The 20,089-nt window shown below is 37.6% G+C and overlaps 1 protein-coding gene across 1 annotated transcript; it reads right to left on the bottom strand.

Moving 5' to 3' along the window:
* Positions 1-6,385: 6,385 nt before the first annotated feature.
* LOC121865236 (vicilin-like seed storage protein At2g18540) lies at positions 6,386-19,048 on the bottom strand. Its single transcript, XM_042364588.1, has 9 exons — positions 18,909-19,048; positions 18,070-18,123; positions 15,500-15,571; positions 14,760-14,873; positions 13,832-14,028; positions 13,447-13,648; positions 12,045-12,169; positions 7,146-7,269; positions 6,386-6,815 (listed from the first exon to the last, which is right to left on the bottom strand). The coding sequence occupies exons 4-9, from the start codon at positions 14,778-14,780 to the stop codon at positions 6,489-6,491; spliced, it is 996 nt and encodes a 331-aa protein (XP_042220522.1). The 5' UTR covers positions 14,781-14,873; positions 15,500-15,571; positions 18,070-18,123; positions 18,909-19,048; the 3' UTR covers positions 6,386-6,488.
* Between the last annotated feature and the right edge of the window lie 1,041 nt (positions 19,049-20,089).

Raw genomic sequence — 20,089 nt, 5'->3', positions numbered from 1 at the left:
ACCGATAACACCAGATGGCATAGTAGAATCCCCTTCGACTGACGATGGGCCCGCACTTAAACCTGGATTGGAGAGGAACCAACGTGCTGACATTGAGGACTTGATTACTAACTTTGAGGATGTATTCTCAAACTTCCCGGGATGCACATCCACTGTACACCATGACATCCTCCTCACAACCACTCAGCGTGTGCAGGCCAAAGTTTATCCTGTCCCTATTCATCTCCAGAGTTATTTTGAAGAAGAGGTCGACCGTCTACTTGAGCAGGGAATCATCCAATTGTCGTCGTCCCCTCACTGCTCTCCGGTGGTTATGGTGCATAAGCAGGATGGTACTTTTAGGATGGCCATTGACTACAGGGCATTAAATGCGGTAACTGTCTTTCATGCCGAGCCCGCCTGTTCTATGGAGGAAGACTTGCACAAGTTCTCAGGGGCGAAGTACTTCTCGGAGTTGGATCTATGTAAAGCTTACTACCAGGTACCCTTAACTGAACGCGCAAAACCACTAACTGCATTTCCTACTCGTAGAGGATTGATGGAATTCTGCCGGCTTCCTTTTGGGCTGGTGACTGCTTGTGCCACGTACATCAGGCTGATGCGCCTCGTCCTTGCCGGTTTGCCTAGAGTTTCTTTTTATTTTGACAACATTTTCATATATTCCTCAGATTGGCAAGAACATCTTGGCGACGTTAAAGCTGTCTTGGAGAGGTTAAGGGAACATACTTTGACGATAAAGCCATCTAAGTGCCGCTTTGGATTTGAGTCTATTCATTATCTTGGATTCGTGCTAGATGGTCGGCATCTTCGTCCCCAACCTGAGAAAATACAAGCCCTTTGTGAGGTGTGTCCTCCTACTACTAAGAAACTCCTCCGTAGTTTTCTTGGTATGATCTCTTTTTATAAAGCTTTCATTCCCCAGGCATCTGAGTATACCGGACCCTTATCTGACCTGCTAAGGAAAGGCCACCGGGAGCCTCTTGTCTGGAACGACGACCTGCTGGCCAGATTTAATCGTCTCAAGAATTCGCTATCCACGCAGCCCATCCTCAAACTGCCTGATCAACACTTAACCTTCGTTCTTAGGACGGACGCCTCCAGTCATGGCCTAGGAGCCGTCCTCCTCCAATATGTTCAGGCATGTCCTCACCCAGTGGCCTATGCCAGTAGGAAGTTACTAGATAGGGAGAGGAGGTACTCCACCATTGAACGTGAGTGTCTAGCCATTCTGGGGTTTTGAAATTTGATTATTACCTGAGAGGAAAAGAATTTATCCTTGAGGTAGACCACAAACCCTTGTTGTATTTAAATACATTCAAGGGGGCAAATGACAGATTGTTACAGTGGGCTCTAAGTCTGCAGGGGTATAGATTTCGTGTGGTCCACGTCGCCGGAAAGGACGACCTTGGGGCAGACCTTTTGAGCAGATCCACTGTGTAGCATTTGTTGTAAGATGATTATGCTTTGTGTACTAATCTTACGTTTTAATCTACCTTACAGTAGATTTTTGTTGGGGGAGCAGTGTCAGGGCGGAAACGATCCTCCGGCTGGTTACCGCTGCTAACTCGCTCGTTTGCTGGTGCAGACGACACTTGGGGTGGTTGGACGGAGGTGAGAACGGCAGCAACTATCTCCGCCACCGGCAGATTCAACCCAGCCGCCATACCGTCAGTATCTAGCTACCCTGCTGTCCGTCAAATTCTGGCTGTGATCTCATCATAGGTCCTGGACTCGTGGGCTGTGTTCCCAGACCTTCACCTATCAACTGCTAACTCTCTGGTCATCTACCACTACCGCATACCACGACCATCAGTTCATCACATTCAGTCGGTGCCCCGGTGTTCTCCTGCCTTTTCAAGACGTCGCTGAGTGTGGAGTCGAAGTGGACGTTTCGTTACCCTGAGTGTGCAACACCGTGTTCCAGAACCTTCCCCCAGGGCCACTGCCGTAGGAAAATATTTGTTCATGGTTTGATTCTATAATTGTTTGATTCTATTAATTGCTGACTCCCCTGTATTGTTCGATTCTATCAATTGTTGACTCCATTTAATTGTTTGAATCCATTAATTGCTGACTCCCATTATTTGTTTGATTCCTTTAAGTGTTTGCTTCCTTTAATTGTTTGACTCCCGTAATTATTTGATGTTTGTTGAGTGGTGTCAGAATTTTGTGTTATATTTTTATAGTAAAGAGATGCCAATCTCAAACGATTGTTTGTTATTCCTCGGAAAACCATGGTCCTTGACTTTCCTTTATTAAGATCCTGATTAGCCTGGTAAGGGATTTCTATCCCTAAGTCCCAGGCTTTTACATTCAGGAGGAAACTTAACACATCAAATAAAACCCCAGATTCAGCAAATAAATAACTACAGTATCATGGGCTAGGATATCAGATAATAGGGGTATTTGATACTAAACTATTGTACTACAAGATAAGGTATTTACAAAAAATGCTGATAGGCAAAGAAGTAAAAAAAAAATTGCACTGCTTTTCATCTTCAACCCCATTTTATAGACATTTTCCACGCATGTGTGGCTTAACTGTAATTACCTGATGACAAGGGTATACCAGTTTTCATGAGACATACAGGTACGCCTCGACTTACGACCTACTCGACTTATGACCATGCAACCGCCGCAGTCGTATAAAATATTTTTCAAATTACGTATTTTCGAGTCCAGACGTTAGTGATCGAACTATGTACTGACAAAATTTTCGTTTGTAATTCCCTTTAAAGTGGCTGGCAAGTGTAAAAGTGAGAGTTCTCGTGGTGCAGAGAAGAAAAAGACACCCATTTTAGATTTTCTAGTAATTATTTTCGCATTTTCGACCTGTCGTCGGCCCCTAACCCCGTCGTAAGTCGAGGACTGACTGTATTTTAAACATAAATTCAATTTGAAAGAGCTATTCTATAACCTTCAAATCAAATATCAGCATTCTCACTGTATTTAGAAAAAATACTGGCAACATTCCTTCCTATTCATTAACCCATAACAGACAAGTGCTGTCAAAAGACTGAAGCTCACCTTCTGGTGTACTTGCACTTTGTACAAGCAGGCTAAAAATTATACCGGGGTACTTGTCACTATGTCTGGAGAAAATAAACCACTTACAGGTATTTACCGATTTAAGATCATCCGTTTTACGATAATCCACGTTAACATTAATTAGGTTTTAACACTCTCTCACTATATACGTTAGGAAAAATCCACACTAAAAATAGTTATCATTAGGTTAACTCACTGACGCGGAATGTAAACACTGGGGAAGCGCATCTTTCCCTTCACTTATTAAATCCAAATTGGCCAATATGCTCTAATTACTTTCCCATATATCATGCAGCTCCACTTACCTGCGTCCCATCTCATGGCCACCATGCTAACTACTGTACAGTTCAGAGCTTTGTTTCAACATGATCGCATCTGGCCTCACTCGTGTAACGAAAGATATCATTAATAATCGTTGCATAACCTTGTGATTGCTGTGATACTTTGCCATTATTGGTGATTGGAAAACATTATTGTTAAAATTTTGCTGACCGAGGTGATCAGTGTAATGTAACTGTTTCTTTGAAAACATCATTGTTCCATCAACAAGAGTTCCCTAGCCTTGGAGGGGACATGTGATGATGACCAAGCTTGTTATTATTAATGTGGTCAGTGTTGTTAAATTTTTCCTGTATTTATTTAATTATTGAAGTATTATTATTTCTGGATTACAGGTAGTTCTGCTATAACGCGATAATTGTGTTCTTGTAAGATATCGTGTTATAGAAAATCGCGTAATAGAAATAACAGGGCTTATGGAGAAAATAGGGTTAGGTGCAGATTACTCCAAATCGAAAAAAAATTTCGTACAGTATTACCCCGCCTAACGCGGTTTCACTTAACGCGGTTTATCATATACGCGGTGCCTCGCCAGAGCTGAACTTTCACTTAACATGGATTTTTTCCACATATACGCGGTGAGTGTCCGGCTCGAGACGAGACGCTATTTTTAGATTTGCCCCACCCGCCACCCTGCCTGACTGCCTGTTTTAGCTCATAAAATTCATACAAATTACCCGGCCAGAATATAATTTACATTGCTGGAATTCTTATAATTTGGTGATCATTTTGAATATAAACATCATATATTTTGCATTAGACATACAAATTTTAGATAAAAATTTTTCTCAGAGTAACTATGTTATCTTTTGTGCAAAATATATGACATTTATATTCAAAATATTCCTGGTCTTACAAGGAATCCAGCAATGTCAATTATATTATCCTAACTTTAGTTTGAGGTATTATTTATTAAAATTTAGTGGTTATCCCACACATCTCCTTGGGACGGTTGGTGGGGGGGTGGGGGGGAGGGAGGGACCGACCGACCATCTGTTACCCCGTGAAGAATTATTTTTTTTTTTATTAACTGAAGATATTTGTTTTAGCTCATAAAATTCATACAAATTACCCGGTCTGAATATAATTTACATTGCTGGAATTCTTATAATTTGATGATCATTTTGAATATAAACATATATTTTGCATTAGACATACAAATTTTAGATAAAAATTTTTCTCAAATTAACTATGTTATCTTTTGTGCAAAATATATGACATTTATATTCAAAATATTCCTGGTCTTACAAGGAATCCAGCAATGTCAATTGTATTATCCTAACTTTAGTTTGAGGTATTATTTATTAAAATTTAGTGGTTTTCCCCCAAAAATTTCTCTGAGAGGGAAGAGCCGGCAGTGTAGTGTGAGAGGGGGAGGGAGTTGAGTCCATTATTTGAATGGACATTAACTTGGCGACTGTATTTCTCTATTTCTCTTAAGTATTAATTGTGTGCATGTACCATCATAAAATTAAGATGTTATTTTTACTACAACATAGGTATGTGCCTTCAAAAAGTGGAGTTTGGGGGTCGGGCCGGTTTCTATTGGAATTAATCCCATATGTTCTGTTGTTCACTTAACGCGGATTTCACTTAACGCGGGACCCTCTGGGTTCAATTGACCGCGTTAAGTGGGGTACAACTGTAGTTAGCCTAACACAAAGGATAGCACAGTCTAAATAAATGTTACATTCATATCTAATAATGAAATCATACAGTAAATGTTACACTTTACCTTGAAAAAATATGAATTTAACTTGATGGGGGAGAAGGTTAATGTTGAGGAGTCATGCAGACAGGGTTTGACAATTGTCATCGTCATCATCATCATCAGTATCATCATCAGGTGCAGTTTTGGTTGCATGGGAGGGAAGAAAAAAACGTCTAATTCCAGAAGTGGGCACTTGCTTCGTCGGCACTTGCGGCTTCACCACATAACTTTACATTATGAAAAGCATAGCGGTTCTTAAAACCAGAAAACCATCCACTACTAGCACTAAAGGCAACCACATCATCAGGATTTTCAGCTTTTTTCTTTAGGTCCTCATATATTGACAAGGCTTTCTCTTTAATGGTGAGGAAGCTGGTCCCAGATCGCTTTTTCGTTTGATCTTCTATCCAAACACTTAGAAGCCATTCCATCTCCTCAAGTTCCTTTGGCCGTGATCTTACACTTTTGCTAGCTCTCTTGGTTTTTCCAGCAACACAGCTTGCTTTAATCTTTGCTGCATTGGCTCTAATGGTGCGCAAAGTAGACTCCTTTATTCCCGTTGCACGCACAATATCACATGTTCTTTCCTTATTTTCAAAATGCTTGACAACATCAAGCTTGCTTATATATATATATATATATATATATATATATATATATATATATATATATATATATATATATATATATATATATATATATATATATATATATATATATATATATATATATATATATATATATATATATATATATATATATATATATATATATATTATTATTTTTTTTTTTTTTTTTTTTTTTTTTCCTTTTAGTTGTTCTCCATCAATATAACATTACACTGGTACTACCCAGCCATCTACATCATAAAACTTTATCCTTTTAAAAGTTTTCCCCAAATATTTGCTTAACTATTTCACGGCGGGGTTTCAGCTTAGAAAAATTGTGCTCGCTAATTTATCATTATGGCAGGATTAAAGGCAATCCCTCAAGTTTTGCCATACAGCATGGGCAATATTCTTTGTGTGAATGAGTCAGTGTACTTCATCATGTTGAAGGAGACTAACAGTATGATATGTTTATGCTGCTGCCAACTCAACCTCAGTGGAAAGGCAAGACAGTGCTAATTACCACAATTATCAGTGCATTAGAAACTTAGTTTCACTTATGTTGCTGGAAAGACATCAAACAATAGCAGATAATCCAAGATGAAAATGTAAATAAATTAATTAATCTAGAACTTGAGTCTACATCATACAAACTTTAATTGCCATTGTTTGCACTTTCAACCTGCCTTACTATGGAACAAAAATACCGAGGGAGGTTGTACAATATAACTACTGCAATGTGTCTGATACAACAATCTATAAGTATGTAACCATTACATATTCTATTCATAAAATCCCAAACAATAGGAAAAAATTAATATCCAAATTTTAAACTTACTCATAGCCCAGGGAGGAATTTTCCTCTTAGGAGCACTGTCCTCATCAGTTGAGTCATCACTCTCAATATCATTTATATCATAATTATTAATATTTTTCTTATATTTCTTGGAGTTTGGTGTAATGTCATAACTATCTTTGTTTTTCCCAGTAGAACTTGACTGAGACGGTCCAGTAGTTTTGGAAAATGTGGTATTAAGACCATTTTCCTTGTTATCACTTAAAGTGAATGTATGATTTAGTCCAGTTTCCTTGTTATCAGCTAGTGCAATCTGTAGGAAAATTACAGTGTGAGATATATAATCATAAGATGAATAAAAGCATTACAACATAATAATCAACAAAATACAATAGAGAATGCTGACAAACTAACCTGAGCACTGAAGCTACAGGTTCATGTGGAAAGTGGACATGAAGATGTTACTAAGGAGCTAAGAAATAATAAATTTGAGAAAAGGATTAGAGGAATACTGATGGAATACAGGCATAATAACACATTAAACAGAACTGAGCAAAAGATGATGTTATCTAAAGGAAGTTCTGCATTAATTACCAATTGTTAAATAATGCAGCAAAAGGAAAATAAGTACTTTAGTTTTTACCTTTTTAACTGCTGAGCTTGTCAATTTAGCTTGTTGTAACTCAGCAATGCGCTGTGCTTCAAGCAATTTAAGGTATTCTAACTCCTTTTTCTCACGGGCGATGCGTTCTACCTCAGCAATTTTTCTACAAAAGAAAATTTTTCTGATATACTACAGTTTCTTCAATAACTAATAAAGCAGAATAAATTAATCATGACTTCACTGGTGCAATTAAAAACAAAAACATCAATGGAATTTTTTTTTTTAGATTTTTTTACGTGGCTTAATTAACCTACCTGTCATATTAAATATATACCGTATATATAGTGTACTATATGTATTTGTAGTACAAGCTTAAGTCTCTCATGGTTAAACATATATGGTATTATTGTTAATAATAAGAAGCATCCAATACAATATGTTGTTAAAGATTATCTAAATACAGTAGAAGTCCAAAAATCCGGACTGCTTGGGGATTGGGTCAGTCCAGATTTTCGGATTTTCCGGATTCTCAGGCAGTACTTTTAAAATTCAAATTTAAGGAGGAATAAAGAAGAGATGAACAGATACATTTTGATAGTTTATTCATTAGCAAATATAGCATGCTTCATTTATCAAAATGAGCAGTTTTAAAGAAAAAGCTGTGAATTCTAGAATTTTATTCTTTGCCTTTTTTATATCATAAATTGTAGACTTTACAATGTTGTATGTTTCCATTAGAACAGTATTGCTCACACCACGTTCTATTTTAATTATTTAAAGTTTGTCACCCAATTTCAACGTGTTCTTCTTTCTCTTCACACAACGGAGTTTATCTACTTCAGGAGCCATTATTATGGGCTCTGTAAATGGAAAGAGTAGGACTCAAAATTACATACGTTGTCACAGTTTGATTGCTCGTTTTAAAGTGGCGATCGCTTGTTGTCGCTGTGCAGCTGTGGCGCTCACGCATGCGCACATACACACAAAAGCCAGCTAAAAAAAAAAAAAAAAAAAAGTTTGAGTTTTCGAAAAGTCCGGATTCTCGGGTGGTCCGGATTTCTGGCATCCGGATTTTTGGACTTTTACTGTATATTAATAGTTTTTTTTATTATTCTTAAGAGGAAATACTGAGTGTTTAACTTAGTGTGGATGTACTTACAACCACCTCAAAAAGCCTGTCTCTCCTTCCAAACAAATCAGAATCGAAACTAAACAAATAATTTAGCACCAGCTGTGATGAGATCATGCGCTACATCTACCACCGAGTATTGATTATAATGTCCCTTACATGAAGATGTTATACACATTCCCTCTAAAATTTTGTTCTGATTGTAATAGACCAAAAATATTGAGAGAGAGAGAGAGGGAGAAAATTACACTTTCTTTTTCATTGGTGTTGTTACCCTGAACCTATCTCTCTCTCTCCAGGCAAAGATGGCATGTTATTGACGTTTTCAAGGACAAAGGGCATAATTAAAATTATTCCCTTGATCATTATGACACAGAAATTTCAACATATTTTACATAGGCATCAATAATATGTTAATACCCCGGTCATTGCAAATGATGTGTCCCTAAAATTCTTTGCGAATATCAGGATAATTTCTCCCATAAGAATTAATATAATTATATAATTGGTGGAGGTGTAATGTATTAAAATAAGTATAATACCATAATACAATACAAAACAACACTGCAGAAACACATTTTATTAGCCAAGCATCTTTAGCCTGCAAAAAGGTCACATTATTATACATCCATGGTATCCCTCCCAACCCCCTGGTCGGGGATAATCATATTTTTCTTTTATGGCCCAAACACCCCAAAATGACACTTGAAAATCTGCCTCGTTTAAAGGTGCTGCGAGACATTTAAATCCAGGGCTGGTGTAGTATTCCCAAACCTCTACTCGCTTCCAGTGCTGTCACAGTACTACTGGTTTGTCTTGCAGCCACATATATACATAATGATCACACACACACACACTGTAGGAGGGAGGGAGGGAGGTAGGTAGGTAGGGAGGGAGGGAGGTAGGGAGGGAGGGAGCAATGTAGGTGGAAGGCATGTGAGAGAGGGAACAGGGTGGGATGGAGGTAGCAGTATGGGAGGGAGGGAGGGAGCTAGTGTAGGAGGGAGGAAGGGGTGTGGGTGGATGTAACTATACAGTGGGACGGACTGGTAGGGGTAGGTGAAATGGAGGGAGTACTGGACGTTCCTGGAGATGAAGAGGACACCAACCCTCTCTCCTCTACTTGCTGTTTATCAGTGTTGTTTTCCTCTTGTTCAAACACATAGTCTTAGTCACTATCATTATCATCACGTTCAATATCCCTATCAATGCATGCCTCTGTCAATCTATACTCATCTTCACCCCTACCAAATAATTTAGAGTATGTCTCAACCTGATTGAGTGACCGGTTACGTTCACATGCCATGGCTATCGAGAGACTACTGTGTAGTCCCAGGGCCTTGACTGTGAGGAGAGATGGGAGGGTGGGGCCCCCTGGGGAGAGATGGGAGGGGGGGGGAACATTTACACAAACAGATTATGGTAGCTAGACTCAATTTCAAAGGTGCGGGAAAAGCAGATTTGGAAAACGTTCTAATACGTGACTGACCAGAGATAATAATATCGGTGATCACGTAATTGAACGTTAATGACCAGTTATGGGTTAAAATAAGCATAGAATATTGATTCACCATGGGTGTAAAAAATTCACTTACTGTAAAGACACACCGACACAAATGTTGTTAATAATTACTAAACTTTGTGATTGTGTGTATAAAATGTGTGAATGAGTAGGAGGCAATACGAAAAAAATTTTGACACAGTATCGACACTACCACACAACGCAACAGATCAAAGCAGACAGAGAGAACTCTTTCGCATGGCCTGGTGTATGAATACACAGCAAAAACAATTAACTATGCAGCCTGCTCACATAGCTTGAGCCACCAAGCACCAGAGATGACACACACCTCCAGCATGTTCCTTATTTTGCTCCTGAAAAGTTAAATATCATCATACATAGAAAACAAAACTCCATTATGAAAACACATATGGCCTCCACCCAAAAAATCCCACCAAGCACATTATATATGCAATAATGCACAGCCACACATTAATCCTTTATCATGCCTAAAATAAACCAAATTAAATGACAGTAACCAGCAGAAATATTCCATTAAATTGGAAATGAAGAGAGATGCAGGCATAATTAACGACCATTAAAGAGGAACAAAATTTACAGCATAATCAGCCGAGTCTTGGGGTCAGAAGTCCATAGCTGGTAACAGCATCGTACCTGGCATCTCTGCCAAGCACTACTTCTGACAGAGGAATACAGTACGAGTGCAGCAGCTAGTTAGCTTGTGCAGTTTGAAACAAATTTACTGTAGCATATTGAAATTATTTCTTTCAATTTTCTAATTCGCTTTGCGGATAAGCAAGGTATGCTTTGCGAATACAGATACTGAACTAAGTATAGAATATGCCTGTTAAAATATAAATTGCGAATAAGTGGGGTCATGATTAACGTTTCAATTGAAAAGTGCAATAAAAGCCATTATGCTTGAGATAAGACATACAAATATTATAAAGCACATACGACCCAAATGATATCTTATTGTCCACCACCAGCAAAACTTCGCCCAGCAGCGGGGAATGTATGGAACAGCTTCACTCCCTGTTTTTACTTAAAATTTGAATTATCTCTCTAATTTTATGAATTTACACACCCTCACAGATGAGTCACAGACATGAGGGCTCGGAGCAGTATAGTCACCTCTCACTTTACACGGATTTAATTAGCATGTTCTTAAAATAACACTAGCATTAAGTTAACACCTATTTTTAAATAACACAGTTTTCAAAAGAGTCCCATTGCGCCAGGCAGCATAGTTCTACATCTCATTGCTTTCCTACTTTACAAAAAAGGAAAGAGTAACAATCACCTTAACCTCAGCCATCAACATATGGTAACTCGAAAGCTCCCACTTCTCCCCATTCACCTGCTCTGTCATCTGATTCAAATGACTAACTCCCCCAGTAACCCCCACCTCTCCTCCACCACTAGTTCCTGCATGCCATCTCAGCCATCATTCAATGTTTACGTTCGCACAAATTTTCATTTAAAATCTATTTTCTTACTACTGTATTATTAGATTTGCTTCTATTATTGTATTATTATTGTTAATATATTTTTGTAAAAAAAACATACTGAAGGAAATAGATCCACAAATTAAAGTTTTTAGGGAGCGCTTCCCCTAACCCCCGCCATTTCCTTTATTTATGGGATAATTAGGTTTGATTTACACGGTCATTCTCAAGAACGTAACTACCATATAAATTGAGAGATGGCTGTACACAGCTTGTTCCAAAATGAGCAATCCTCAGTGAAGTGAGAGGTGCACCAGGCGAGCAAAACTGAGGTACTTGGATGTGCATTAATAAAAGCAACCAGTGGAGTTATGGTCTCCAGTTTGTGCAGTGGGCAATGAATAAAATGTACGGTACCATGAAACCACCAAAATGGTACCTTACCAGCTGTGTTTCCTATGGAAGAAAGTGCTTACAAGATAAGCACAAAAACTGTAATTGAAAACACACTTGCTTGACACCAGATAGGGTTATTGCACTACAATGGTATTAAATAAGGTGATATTCCCCAGAAATAACTTGGTATTCAGAAATTTTCCCACACAGAGTACCTGTGGAGATCCATCAATTAAAAGGTGCCACTGTAGAAGTAGCTGTCTAACATAGCAGGGCTCTCATTTGATAGACAGTCTTCATTGCAACAGAGCCTGTTATAGCCATAAATCATGTGGTGGGGAATGGGGGAAAATGAAAATTCTCCCAATAATGGACAGAGCTTGTATGGATTAGTTTGGTACAGTATTGGCAGGGTTTACTGTAATTTTATTTAATACACTTACCGTTTCCTTTCTTCCTCTTGACGACGGCGTTGCTCTGCCAGATATAATAGTTTTTCCTCCTCATTTTGCTTTTCTTCTTCCTTTAATTTCCTTGACTCCTCTTCCTGTTTCCTTCGTTCTTCTTCCTGGTTTCATAAATTAGAAATGGAGTCACAATCATTTTAAAGAAAAAATACACAGAAAGATGAAGTGTATGTAACCTGACTTTTAATATACTGTAAACCCTCGATAACTCGGAATTTTATACAACTCGGCATGGATATGTTCTCGGAATGGTTTCTTTTTTTTTACGGGGATTAGCCCACCCGGGCACAGGTCACTTGACCCACATCAGGGCCTGGGGGGGGCGAAGATATAATAATAATAATAATAATAATAATAATAATAATAATAATAATAATAATAATAATAATAATAATAATAATAATAATAATAATAATAATAATAATAATAATAATAATACAGGGGGTAATAATAATAATTAATTAATTAAAATTAATAAAAATTTTAATAAACAAAATAACAGTAATAATAATAAATAACCGTAAATAGTAAAAAAAAAAAAATCAAGAGTGAGAAACGACATACATTATGTATATTGTGTTGTCAACAGCAAAAATCTCGGCATATCTGGTAGCCTGTGTCACCTACCATACCTCTGTGTCACCTACCATGCCTGTGTCTCACCTACCATGCCTGTGTGTCACCTACCATACCTCTGTGTCACCTACCATGCCTGTGTGTCACCTACCATACCTCTGTGTCACCTACCATGCCTGTGTGTCACCTACCATGCCTGTGTGTCACCTACCATACCTCTGTGTCACCTACCATGCCTGTGTGTCACCTACCATGCCTGTGTGTCACCTACCATGCCTGTGTGTCACCTACCATGCCTGTGTGTCACCTACCATGCCTGTGTGTCACCTACCATACCTCTGTGTCACCTACCATGAATCTGTGTTACCTACCACACCTGTGTCACCTACCATGCCTGTGTCACCTACCATGCCTGTGTCACCTACCATGCCTGTGTCACCTACCATGCCTGTCACCTACCATGCCTGTGTCACCTACCATGCCTGTGTCACCTACCATACCTCTGTGTCACCTACCATACCTCTGTGTCACCTACAATGATGCTCCATTCTTCGCCTGCAGTGCTGGTAAGTGTTACTTTTTGTATATTTAGTAATTACCTGTACACACACACATATGGGTCGATGATTTTTGTATGAAGGGGGAAAGGCCTCGATAAGTCAGAATCTGGTATACCTCAGCAAGGCCAGAGCCCAGATGTGCTGATTTATCGAGGGTTTACTGTATAGTAAATATATACGAGAGTTTTAAATTCAACGCAACTATGAATAATTTAATTTCCAAGGTTACTGCTTAAACCTACCTGTTCTTTAATCTTCTTAACTCTAGCCTCTTCTGCACGTCTCTTAGCAAGAAGTTGCTGCTTTCTGTGCTGCTGCTGCTGTTCTCTTAGTCGCTCCTCTCTGTTCTTTCTATCTCTGTCTTGTTGTTTCTTTGCTTCTATAGCCTTACGCTCTCTTTCTTCACGAGCTTCCTGTACCCGCTTCATCCTTTCCTCGTTGCGTCTGTTATAAAATAATAATTGAATAAAATTAATGACAATTCATACAAGATTCATTAAACCACCCAACACCTTGTTCTCCCATTATTCATGCAACAATCCATTTGACACTCAGATAAAACTTGAATTATGAATCCTAAGAACAGCTCTGACTTTCATATTTCTAGATATTTATCTCCTGACCAACCTTTTCTGCCCCTCTGCTTTCAATTTTAATAATTCTTCTTTCTTTTTTATCGTCTCATCCTCTCGATCCCTCTTCTTTTGCAGTCCTGTTTGTCGCTTCTCCTCACGTGATGGCTTTGCTGGTTGTATTTTGATGAATGATGTTATTCCAGTAACTATGTTCGTTGGGTATTTAGCTTCATTTGGGTCACCAAATTTCTGTAATAAAACATGATTAAACTTCAAAACTTGATTATGAAGAATGAAAATATTAATAATAATAATAATAATAATACAGTAAAAAGAATTTGAAAAATACAAACATACACTGGCAAATATAGTATGAAAGTCACAGGAGTTTGTAATCTTTATTTTAGGCAAAATCATAGCAAACTTGGGGTTTTGTGAAGCAGTTCAGAACCTAACCCCCGTGATGACAAGGTTTCTATAGCACTGTTCGTCACTCATTTCACACAATTGTGGGAGGGAGGGAGGGAGGGAGGGAGGGGAGTGGAGGGAGGGAGGGGAGGAGGGAGGAGGAGGGAGGAGAGAGAGAGAGAGAGAGAGAGAGAGAGAGAGAGAGAGAGAGAGAGAGAGAGAGAGAGAGAGAGAGAGAGAGAGAGAGAGCAATTTACCTGATACTTTTGATAATAAAAATAAAATACTGCTACAGTTATTATCTTATTCATTAAAAGACTTAGAACAAAATACACTAAAATATAATGGCTGTTAGCATAAGAATTATATATTTCTAATGTTGCAGTTGCTGCTGCACTGTTGCCATGTCTTGAATCTATTTTCAGTAACACCGGTGTATGACGAACAGTGCTATAGTGAATTACTTTTCAGGTTTTAAACAACTGCCGTCAGTCCTTAGCCCTCTCATTAACCAGGGTGTTCCTGTATATAATAAATACTGTATGCAAAACCTTTTGTATTTTGTGTTTTACCGAGGATGACGAGGTAAGCATCAGCCGACTTCTTGAGAAAGTTTTTGGTGTATCACGAGAGCTACCATGGGTACTGCTGCTGCTGCTGAGTAAAATCTTCTTTGGTCGAATAACCTACATAGGAAAAAAATATATCAATTATAAAATTTAGTAAAGGCATCATTCAGAACAAAGGAAAGTGTATATTGTATATAGAGTATACCATATGCAGTATGTAATACTACTGCACATTTCCCCAGCTGCAAACAAGGTGTCACTCAAATCAAGGACATATCCACTTACTGCTACAATTCCCCTGGAGTTTAGCAAATGCCGACCTTTCCAAAATGTCTAAATGCTCAGCAACTGCTTCTTCCAGTTGAAGTGATAAGTAGAAGAGATTAAAGTATAGAATCCCATCCATATAAAACAACAATAATATCCCATACATAACAAATAATGTAAATACTGTAAATAAAGTGATGTTAAACAATACAGAATAATGAAAGTAAAGTAATGTAAAATATGGGATCTTAGAGATTTTTGTAGTGAATGTATTGGATCCCATTCATAACTCGGGGACTGCCTGTAGTTCACATCACCAAATTGTGGAAGAGAAATAAAGATGATCAAGCTCACTCCTTATATTTTTAATCCCTATTTATATCTCTTTTAATTGAGTTTATGACTCAGTTGGACAGCACAACTATAACAGTAATAAGAAAAATACAAAAAAACACCCAAGTTTGAAAATACAGTACCTTATCTGAAGTACAAGTTGCAGGTGGGGTTCTGGCAGGGGGCTTTATCCGAACTCTCTGGGAGTCTGGAGTCTGAAATAAATACAGTGAGTTAATATATTATTGACATAGTTCAGCTTTTTTTCAAGATGAAACACGAAATTTGCTGCATGCATTTGATTTATCTTAATATGATGGAACATACACTAACCCCTCCATAAATTTAACTATGAAATACTTACAGGTAATTCTGACATGGGGAGAAGTCACGAATTATCTGAGAGATAGAAACCTGACAAGAGAAATGGGCATAAAACAATGAAGATATGATGAAGCCACCATTGAAGAACATTCCAGGGATTAACAACTTAATATTCTTGATTAAAGCTAAACAATAAATGCCATCTTTGATTAAACCACATCACAAAAGTAATTTTTTTTTTAAGAATGCCAGGCCACTGTTAACAATATTGGTATATACGTCAAGTGCTGTCATACTAAGAACCGCTCTCCAATAATTACCATTCCCAGTACAGTACAGTATGTGATCTCAGTATATGAGGACTAACATTAATCAAACCATTCATTTAATACAGTAATCTTTCACCACTGCCTCGTACAGTAAATATAAATACTGTACTGTACATACATTTCATAAATCTGCAATTATACCAGTACAGTTCTGATTGATTCAAGTCTGGTAATAAGGTTTATGAGTAAAAAAGGGTGCAATACTTGTACTATACTGTTTGTTGTTACCCATTGCAAAATTAAATTACTGTACACTACAGTGAAACCTCTATTTAACGGACAATGTAGAAAGGAGACTCCGCTATATAGAGGACCCGTTTTATGTGAATCCCACATCTAATGAACTACAGTATGTTAGATAGAGATAAAAGTCTCTTATATTGAGGATCCATTTGATATGAAACCCCATCTAACAGATTATATGGAGAGAGGAATCCATTATATGGAGGTTTCATTGTAAGAATGGACATCGAAAACTTGAAGAGTGTACAGTTGCTATCTACTGTACTTTACAAAGAATGCATTTAAGTAGGTAGAGTTCACTCAAAATAATAGGGTTTGGTAGTGGCAAAGTAGTCCCATGAAAAAGAAACATACTTTATTTAAAAAAATTCTATGTTTACTGCTATACAAGTGAGGAAGAAATTGTGGATGAACAGGAAGAACTAATCTAAGAACAAAGATGCACAAAGGAAATGCTTACCATACTACAAGTTTAATAACTAAAAGGAATTTCAAATTCTAGGTGCTGTACATGTGGATTTTGGCCATTAAGAGGGATGCACCAATATACAATACATACATAGAGTGACCATATATGAAGGATAGTATACTGTATATAAATACAGCCAGGTGATGCAAATACAGCACACTATCATTTCATAAGATATCAATGATTAAAGTAAAGTTAGTTTTTTGGGGGAAAGGGCCATTATATCTGCACATTTCAAAATGTAAGTAAACCCGAATAGCTTCTTTGCAAATAAAAATCAACACAACCTCCACAACCCATTACAACTCACGAACATTAAACATTTATTAGCTGTTTAATGGTGAAATAGTTCTGATAAACAATAAGCACCAATATACTGTAATTCCCTGTGAACCCATTAATTTCCCCTTTCTAATATTACCACCTCCTAATTAACAATACCCTTACATTACAGTACTGTATGTTAGCCCAAGTAAATGCTCTCAGTACTGAAAAAATCAAACCTCCGAATATTTCATTGCTTTTTTCAACTCGGCACCTCTTGCAATCTCTAGGGCACGTTTTAAACTCCTGCGAGCGATAGTTCTTGTTGAACTCTCACCCTGTTAAAGGAACATTTGAGGCTTCTAGAAATGAATATATAATCGTAACAGTACAGTAATAAGTTCTTCATTAATGTTAAATAGTACATTTTATGTAATTTACACTATTATTCTATCTACATTTTGTAATTTTCTATTCTCTGCTCCTATTACTATCAGAAACTCACCTCCTTTTGGGTCAGGACTGATTGAAAGCTAACAACCATGAGATATAGCAATCATATATTATTTGTAATATCTAAAAGGGAAGAAAAAAGGTAAATTGGAAACTCTTGTAAATGGTTGGTTAGCCTTATATCTTTAGACTAAGTGACAGTCCCTGTGCATATCAGATTGCACCCAAGAAAAATACAAACTCACCCAGAATGGTACCTTAAACACTTGAACATAAAAATCATGGCAGCCCTATGAATTGTCATGGAAAAGACTCATATTAAGTATGCCAACAGTCAGAAATGGCAACTTAAGACAGCTTGCTGAAAGGCCTATTCACATGACCCTGTTGGTGGTGGCAATAAATATCTTTAAACATTAATGACTTCTGGCAAGAGACAACGTCCTGTTCACTAGCATAGTCAATGGCTTTTCTTTCAATTACTGTAGTGTAAGTCTAATTTGCATTAGTAACTTACTCCCTGTACAAATGCACCTCAACCTATTATATTCATGTCAGGTTTAGTAATAATTTCTCAAATACTGTACTATATTTTCTAAAAGTTTACATATAACCAAGAGGAGCTTCTCACCTTTGCATGTCTAACTCGTGCATGTCGTGTTACATGAGCTGGGGAGTGTGTTACCTGAAAGATAAAATAGCCATTATATAAACAGAAATGGATATTTGCTTTATGTGGCCATCACAAATACAGGAGTCATGGACAAGCAATAAAATTACTCACAACTCACTGACTTATACTGGGAGGATTAAAAATATATATACAGTATAGTCTCGGCTTACGCGTTTGGTCATTTACGCGGCACCTTGCCAGACTGGCAATTTTTATTTACACGGTTCATTCCATCATTTACGCGGAAAGCGGCGCGGGCAGGGTGCACACAAGGTCACCCAGTCAACAAAACATTACCGAGTTCTTCACCCGCCACCCACCACGGCCAGCCCAAGTCAGTGATAGTGAGGATATGGACTTTGAGGGGTTTGACAAAGAGGCCCTGCAAGCCTCTGTGGTGGATAGTGATACAATTGATACAAGTGATACAGGTGAGGGCCAATTAATCTGCCCTCTGCCTCAGAACCAACCCCCCATCCCCGTGTGCCCAGCCATCTTTTCTACTAATGTAAGTGTTAAAAAACCTAATATTATTTATATTTCTTTTAAATATTAATTGTGTGTGCATACCATCATAAAATTAAGATGTTATTTTTACTACAACGTACTATTGTGTCAGAAAAAGTGTAGTTTGGGGGTCGGCCCAGTCTCTATTTCAATTAATCCCATATGTTCTGTTATTTCGTTTACACGTTTTACGCGGACCTCCACGGTTTCAATTGACCGCGCAAATGAAGACTATACTGTATACAGTTTTTTTTTACCAGAGTAACGAACTCAACCACTTATAAACACACCTCACACTCCTCAGAAGTTAGCTCTTCAACCTCATTAAGGGTTTCTCCAATGTGATTCTGATATGCAGTTGCCAATTCTCGTACAGTACAGCCTGTTTTTGAGCTGAAATATGATAAATTGATTAAATAAACTAAAAAAAAATGCAAATGTAGAGATCAAAATGATACTGGCATGATGTCATCTCCACCCCCACCAGGAAAATAATAAAAGTATCCTAAAAACAAATGGCCCCACTTTACTGTAAACCTACTTTGTATAACAGGTTTTTTTAATTAAACAGAAACAGATTTGTTCACCACCACTGCAGAATTAGGCTATTTGTCCCTCCCTCCCTCCAGGACCATAACTTTAAAACTATGAAATATTGCATCTTAATGAAGCTTTACCACATTATGCATAAGTGGAATGAAATTTGTCAAATAATATTTTGTCCGTATCTTCAAGGATAAAATTAGGCATATTAATGAAGTGTTCATGTCCACCCTGAAACCTATGAACCAAAAAGGATATCAAGGTACATTAACACAATGTAGCAACTGCCAGGCAATACGTCATGGACCAAGTGGGGACTTAACCTTCAAGGTTACAGCAGTACCCTGGATACAGTACAGAAATCTGTCTGTATTCACTCCACAACTTCTTAACCAATGAAAATATCCCCATGACACACTGGTGCAACTTGCATCGCCAAAAGACAAAGTGTCATGCACAGTCCCGATTGAGGTCTAACTTATAAGGGAAAGTTCATCTTCAATATATAATAAACAACTTATATCCTTCTGTAACTCTTTAACTAATATGGAAATTATCTTGAAATATCAACACAATATACTCCACTACCAGACAATGTCAACTTTAAAGATCAACAATGTTTTTACAATTGTTGACTGATTACAACAAGATTATCAGAGAGAGATCACCTTTTCCCAATATCACTTTACTCCTGACTTCTTCACACCACTGACTGCTTAAGATCATGGGGAAACATGCTATACTGTCGAAAGTTTCAGAGCAATCACAAAGTTTGTTTATAAGTCTGATCTTCACCTTGATCTCTGGTTATGCCCCTGACTATAAAGGGAAGACTAAAAATTGGCATAAGGTATAAAAAATAAAGGCTTTGCTAATGCATACTTTGGTAAAGTTTCAAAATAAAATACAGTTGGTCCTCACATTAAGC

Source organism: Homarus americanus, unplaced genomic scaffold (assembly GCF_018991925.1).
Source record: "Homarus americanus isolate GMGI-L3 unplaced genomic scaffold, GMGI_Hamer_2.0 scaffold11025, whole genome shotgun sequence".
Lineage (NCBI taxonomy): Eukaryota > Metazoa > Arthropoda > Malacostraca > Decapoda > Nephropidae > Homarus > Homarus americanus.
The sequence above is the reverse complement of the archived record's forward strand: the minus strand, read 5'-3'. Positions and strand labels throughout refer to the sequence as shown.